This window comes from Puntigrus tetrazona, chromosome 11, assembly GCF_018831695.1.
Source record: "Puntigrus tetrazona isolate hp1 chromosome 11, ASM1883169v1, whole genome shotgun sequence".
Lineage (NCBI taxonomy): Eukaryota > Metazoa > Chordata > Actinopteri > Cypriniformes > Cyprinidae > Puntigrus > Puntigrus tetrazona.
In genome coordinates this window covers 23,048,204-23,055,389 of record NC_056709.1, presented here as the reverse complement: position 1 = coordinate 23,055,389, position 7,186 = coordinate 23,048,204, and the positions used below count along the sequence as shown (strand labels likewise).

The window sequence follows — 7,186 nt, the reverse complement described above, 5'->3', positions numbered from 1 at the left end:
TTTTGCCAAAAATATTCGCTCACCCATTCAAATAATCGGAGTCCATGATCCAATGGCCACAGGTGTATTAAATCAAGCACCTAGGCATGCAGACTGTTTTTACAAACATTTGTGAAAGAATAGGTTGCTCTCAGGAGCTCTGTGAATTACAGCGTGAAACTGTGATAGAATGCCAGCTGTGCAACAAATCCAGTCGTGAAATTTCCTCGCTCCTAAATATTTCACAGTCAACTGTCAGCTGTATTAAAAGAACATGGAATGTTTGGGAACAACAGCAACTCAGCCACAAACTGGTAGGCCATGTAAACTGACGGAGCGGGATCCTGGGATGATGAGGCGCATAGTGCGAAGGGGTCGCCAACTTTCTGCAGAGTCAATTGTTACAGACCTCCAAACTTCATGTGACCTTCAGATTAGCCCAAGAACAGTGCGTAGAGAGCTTCATCCAAGCCATACATCACAAGGTGCCATGCAAAGCGTCGGATGCACCACTTTTGGTAATATAGTGTATTTAATTCCATGGTCTTGAATTGGTATTAATAACTTCCTTGCCTAAAAATAAAATAAAATGAATCTGCAATCACAAAAAGTATTACATATAGCATATGCTATTTTCAGGGCAGAAAATAAGCCTGGTGCTGTTTTCTCTTAATGGAGGAGGGTCTACGCATGCTTTGTGACCTATCCCTTTTGAAATATACATTTTTTGTTATTTAAGTTGTGTCTCTGTGGTTCACTACAAGTGGACAGTCTCCTAGAGCTGTCCTGTGGCACAGTATGCTGGACCCTGTCTGGTTTCATGGGCGAGTTTGCAGTCCCATGAGAAGCCTCTTCGTTTGTCACGTAAAGAGACAGGAGTGTTCTCTGTGGGCGACACAATGGCTTTGACTGTTTGAGTTGGGCACACAATCCTGCCATTGTAGTCCTCATACTTTGAACTTGTGATGTTTCCATTGCCTTCTTATGTTGACCATGTGTTTCGTCCATACTGAAGTCTACTATTTGAGCGTACCATAGACAGATCTAGTGCTGCATTTGGTGAAGCAGATAAAACATTTTCCCGGTTAGTTTGGGTTGACTTCAGTGAGAGGTCAAGCACCTCGTCCTGAGAGACTGATGCTGTATGTAAAAATACAGGGCAGGCTGTGCTTCTGGTAACACAAGAGATGGTAGGTGAAGTCATTGTGCTTTTTTCTGCCATAGAACCAGTTTTGGAGGTTTTTATCAATGTTTTTGAGTCGAAACTCTGAGGCATTTGGATAGGGATTGGAATTGGTAATGGCACTGGCAATGGGACCACAAATGGATAAGGGACCAACAAGGTTGCAGGTGGGATCAGTGAGTTTATTGGTGTGCCAGTGGGAGGGACAATTTCATGCGGCAAGAAGTTTGAAGGTAAAGACGTTGGTTGGTCAGGGCCGGTCATTTGATACTCTGCTGGGGCGCAACTGCTCAGAAATGGCCTTAGGTTTTGCAAAAATGTGGCAGTTCTATGGCTTTGAAACACTGGTGCATCTGTGTGGTAAACCAAAGCTTCTGGTTGGCTCAAAAACAGGTTTTCAAGTAAAGCATTTATCTGAATATTGGAAAATGCACAGGAGCGTAAAGAAGGTGGAAGATGGGAGTTGAAATGCTCATCCGGTACCAGTGGCATGGAGACGTTGCTTGAAGCAGGCAAGAACAAAGGAGACAGCCCCGTCTCATCAACTTGATTTGTCAAACCGCCAGATAACTGGAGATTAATAGGAAGTACAACAGGCCTATTTTCAAGAAAGACTAAGTGCAGCAAAGATGTGTCCACGTTGAGAGCCAGATTGACTGAGTGTTCATTAGACGAATTAAACTCAGGTGAATTTTTTCCAGTTTGTTCTTTGGAATTGATATTAGACGAGCTTGATCCACTGCCATTTGGTATTTCTGTATTGGTCTGATGTTTTGGTACCTCTTTTGTTTGGCCTTCCATTGCAGACTCTTTAGATCTTAAGGTCCCACTCAAAAAGACGCCAAACTTCAAAACAGTCCTTATGGTGGGGCTCTGTGTTCCTGATTTAAAAAAAGAGAGGTTTGACATAAAAATAATGTTTTTTTTCTCCTTGTTAATGAATGGCTTCAATGGGTGATTGCACAATGTCCTAGCACAATATAAACAGCCAAATAATTGATAGATTCTGTTGTTGATTTACAAGAAATCTCAACGACATAAGAGGAATTTCCTTTGTGAGTGCAAAATCAAGTCACCCTGAAAATCCCTTTAGGGTGCACAAAAAAGCATAACAATTTCATACAGCCTTTTGTACTGTGAAACAACTGTGGTCATTATGTCTGTAGACAAAAAAATTATGCACTTAAGTTTGTGAATGAGGGAACAGATTTATTAGGAAAAGAAGCAATCGCTTATGATAGTTGGGATAGTTTTGTCTTTTATTTAGATTAAATGGTTACTTACAGATAATTTTTACCTCCAATGAGTCAGCTGAACTCAACGCACTCTTGAACTAAAGGTTCAGATCATCAGATGGGTTTGGAAAAAGCTAAGGGTGAGTAAATCAGTACATTTTTGTTTGTCTGAACCATTCTTTTAAAGGCAGCTCTGTGGATCCCAGAAAGGTTTCACGACCCTGACCACAAATACTCTAACAACAGTGCAATAAATTTTATGCAACTGCAAGTCTGATACTTTTTTTTAACTCCAATTTTCCCTCTTGCAAGCAGCATACAGTTTCCATGCTGGAAACAGGCTCTTTGAATAGTGTCTCCAGTGGAGGAGGTTAATCCCAAAGTAATAAACCCATGTGTCGCTATTTTGAGAAAAAATTCAATATTTCATTAGTTGAGGGATCTGCAGTGCATTTGTCTCTGGAGAACGCATACTCAGTAACACGTATAAAATAATTTGGACAATTTCCGCTAATATGTAAATCAAGCTGTTGATAGCTCAAATGGTGTACCTGCTAAATCAATCATTTTTGTCCTGCTGGCTGTGGGAGGTGCTAGCTTGCCGTAAAGTAAACACAAGGCTCTTTTAATCATTTAATTTATAACTACTTAAATATTACTAATAGGCCTACTTACTCATGTGTCAATATCGTTACTGAATCTACAGTGAGACCCCCCGTTAAACATTTATTTTGTAATAATTTATACAAAACTGTCCATGTGACATCGGTGGCTCAAGTAAAGTTATGCGACGCTACGAGAATACTTTTTTGCTAGATAAAAGATAACAAAAATAACATTATTACACCATTGTTCTTCCCATGTTACGTATAATCTGCCGTTTAGGAGGCATACACGCGCTTTCCCCCTCGAATGTAAACAACGTTGATTATGTCAAATACGTTTTTTAAATCAATCTCCAAAATGTCCGAAAACAAAACTGAATGGTTGAGAAAATTATATGATTTTTGTTTTCTTTGTGCGAAAAATAAGTATTCTTGTAGCGTCACAAAACCGAAGTTGAGCCACTGATGTCACGTGGACTGTTTTACTGTATTTACTAACGTTACGTTTCTGGACCTGGATCATTTCAGTGTTGCTGCAAAGAAGGGTCAGATGGCTCTCCAATCATCAAAAATATCTTAGTTTGTGTCCCGAAGATGAAGACAAAGGTCTTACAGGTTTTGAACGACATGAGGGTGGGTGATTAATAACACTTTGGTGAATGGGGTGAACTAACCCTTTAATACTTAGTAAGTACCACTGCAGCACCATGGTTCAAATGGTTCGTGCAAATAAATAAACTGATATAAAAATTATTATCTATTGCTGTTTTTTGGAACAAACATCTTTAAAATGCTTACCAAGACCTCTAAATAAACCAGTGGGGATCTCAAGGTCATGCTCTATATGGCAAAACTATACAGTACTAGCCTACTTAAACGTTAACTGTACAAATTGCATTGCAATCCAATTCTGTTTGTTCTTTCAAACATTCTTATAAATGTGTTTGCTAACACATTGGGGAGAATTTATTGATGTTTTGAGAAACATTTTAGGATCTCTCTTTTTTTATTTAATTTATGATGGTCCTTGGCCGTCAATATGTTTTCAGAAATTTAATCCACATAAGCTCTTGTTTAGCATTAATATAAATGACTAATATTGAGCAGATGCTACAGAGTTGCTTTGAGATAAACTGCAGAGAACAAATCTGCTTGATGAGAGGAGACAGGCCTCGCAAACTATCACGAAACGTCTTGAGTGCTTTGACAATTCTTTAAAGCTGGGATTTCTTTCTATCATGAATCACATATGGTCAAAAAGTAAAACATTATAAAATGAGGTATCAGTACAGCCTACAGCTCGGAGAGGATACAGAAGCAAAAGTCTTTTCAAACCAGATTTATTTTAATCTATTGATTGAAAACAAGTCAAATATATACAGCGGGCTCCAAAAGTCTAAAACATTTAATTTAGACTTGAATGAAAAGTTGGACTGAAAAATATACATTTTCAGGTTAAACGTTGTGCATTTCCATGCAAATAAAGGTTTGCATTAAAAAGCTAAAAAATAATATATATATATATATATATATATATATATATATATATATATATATATATATATATATATATATATATATATATTCTAAAATTATTTATTTTCTCTAAATGAATAGGATGGCATTCAGTCTGTCCTCCACTGGTTTATTAACTCAGCATGTTAACTATTGTGCAACTAAATGTTTACTCCATGGCCAAATGGATCACAAACCAGTAAATGCTGTGTGCCAAAGGAGATCTGTGTACATGATGGGAAAGTTCAGATCATTCAGACTGTTCATGGTGCCCTTTTAGTGTTCTCCATGTGACAAGTTAAATGATTTAAGGATTTAGAAAGACAATACTCCACAAGAGATGATGACTGTTTGCACAAGTGTGGGATTTAGCAAAATTATCCACAAAAAAATTAAATCAATAAAAAATTAGCAAAGGTGTTCATTGCTCCAGTTTACCAAATTACAAGAGATGAGAGTGGTATGAGTGTTTAAAGGCTTTTTTTCATCCATATGTTTGTGTATAAACAGCTAGAGTGAATTCCAGTGTTTGTGCCATAATGGCTTCCATGCACTTCAGGCTCAGCAAACCACAAACCCAGTACGAGTATAAGCCACTTCACCCAAACCACGGAGATAAATACCCCAAATTGTAGCACAAATATTCACTCCCAGGGAAATGATTTTATTTTTAATAAATTCTAAAAGAAATTACATTTCAAAAGACCCAAGTCTTTTTGAGGCTTTATGAATCTTTATGAACATATCTGATATGCAAGCAAATAATGAAGATATGATTTCCGATGTATAGGCTACCACAGAATAACACATCACAAAAAAGCCATTCTTCATTTGGATCAATGCATGGATCATCAGTTAGGAAACATTGACCTTCAGGGTTAAAACTATTCATAAGGCATGTGTGCTTATTTGTGTAAGTTTTTGTTGTTGTTGTAGACTTTGACTTTAAATTCTTACAAACTGACACATATTGTTTTAGCAAAACAATAATGCTCCGTAAGGCAATTTAAACAGAACATTAAATACATTTAAGAAGTCTTTAAAATGCTTCAACAATAATTCATGAGTAGTGAAAAAATACTCTTACCTTTTTTCTGAATTTGGAGGTTCAGGTGCCCTCTTAATCTATTTTCATCTGTGTTGTCAAATGTTATTACTTTTAACCGTTCATCACCACACACAAACAGCACAGTCTTGCAGAGCACTCTCAGTCTGTCTGATAGCTTCAGATCTGAGAGAGAGTCTGGTGCAGTAAATTAACTTTAGAACGGCCCCTTCTGTGCTGCTTTGTCATCTGAATCATCTCTTGTAGCAAAACAAAACTCTTTACATTGCAAATAAACATTCTATGCGGTTTTCATTACGCACCCATTTATTTTATTTTATTTTTATCTGTTCTGTTCATAATGCGCCTTTAAACATGGCTGAGAAAGCTGCTCTGAAACAACATGGCTCGTAAAAAATGATCAAAATATAGATTATTTTAGGACATTCGTGTACTAAGTCCTTACATTATAATGTACCATCTCCATGTGATAACCAGGACCATGCAGTGGGTGTGGCCAAACTATTACGCCAAGTGCAAGAGTGACCAATAAAATATATTCTTTCACTCTAGTGGATAGTTCTCATCTACTGAGCTCATTCAGTGCAAGCAAAATAAACCGGTGCATAAGGAAAACTTTATAAAATGCGCAGAATATTTGCAATGTAGTCTTTTAATTTGTAAGATACAATTTTTTTTTGCTAACTTATTTTTCAATTATACTATGTTTGATTGAATAAAAAAGACACAAAAGTAACTCCATAACGTGTCGGAAGCGATGGTGGTCTGTTGCCTCATGTCGTCTCTGGTCTCCTGCTTTTGAAAGACCTATTGTCCCACATTCAGCCTCAAAGACTGCCATGACCTTCAACAATGCTGTGCACTACCCTCTGGGGCCAAAGGGTCCACCTCTGGCTAATACCCTCCTGCCATATCTCGTCTGGCGCTTAATCACTTATCAATGGCTCCTGTCTAATCTCTTATGGAAAGTTCAAAAAGCCTCACGGATCATGACAGCTTTGTTCACTTTGTCACAGTGACATCTCACTCAGTAAGAGTAAGCTTTTTAAGTAACCAGTGAATTCCAAACAGACATGAGCATTCTATGCCCTGCTCTCTTTGAAGGGCATATTTACTCCTAACCCAAGATCACATGATCACCAAGAAAATAATGTGATCGCATGTTCTATGTGCTCTAAGGAAGCTTCATTAAGGTACAGTTCATCCACAGTTTGGAAAGTCCCTACAAATGGCGCCCGCTTCCCAAAGGGCCATTTAAGGACGCACAAAACCCATTGTTAATTCCACCAGCGAATTTTTTTCATGCGTGGTAAATAACAGTTAAAGATAGCAGGCGAAATAATTTCCCTCTAAATTTAGCTGAACGCTAAAAGGTGACGGTGTTCGTCAACACCTGACTGGAAGCCCTACAAGGGGAGGCTGTTTGTCCTTTAACTCCATGAAATCTCTTGCCAAAGCCGCCTTTAAGTAAATGTCATCCTGATCAACCTGAAGCTTCACTGTGAGAAATATGCTTCACGGAGAAATAGCCTCCTCTTGTGGCGTTTTGTGGAGTTTTGCTTTAACCCTATTCAAACACACCCGAGCATGCTAATCAGTGTCT

The 7,186-nt window shown here is 37.9% G+C and overlaps 1 protein-coding gene across 1 annotated transcript; it reads right to left on the bottom strand.

Moving 5' to 3' along the window:
- Window positions 1-48: 48 nt before the first annotated feature.
- On the bottom strand, window positions 49-6,008 carry si:ch211-161f7.2 (retinoic acid-induced protein 2). The gene is made up of 2 exons (XM_043252857.1): window positions 5,605-6,008; window positions 49-2,043 (listed from the first exon to the last, which is right to left on the bottom strand). The coding sequence occupies exon 2, from the start codon at window positions 1,961-1,963 to the stop codon at window positions 962-964; it is 1,002 nt and encodes a 333-aa protein (XP_043108792.1). The 5' UTR covers window positions 1,964-2,043; window positions 5,605-6,008; the 3' UTR covers window positions 49-961.
- Window positions 6,009-7,186: the final 1,178 nt, after the last annotated feature.

What these genes read in the sequence shown, in the direction of transcription:
- si:ch211-161f7.2 (XM_043252857.1), bottom strand. Translation starts at nt 1,963, where the DNA reads ATGGAAGGCCAAACAAAAGAGGTACCAAAACATCAGACCAATACAGAA.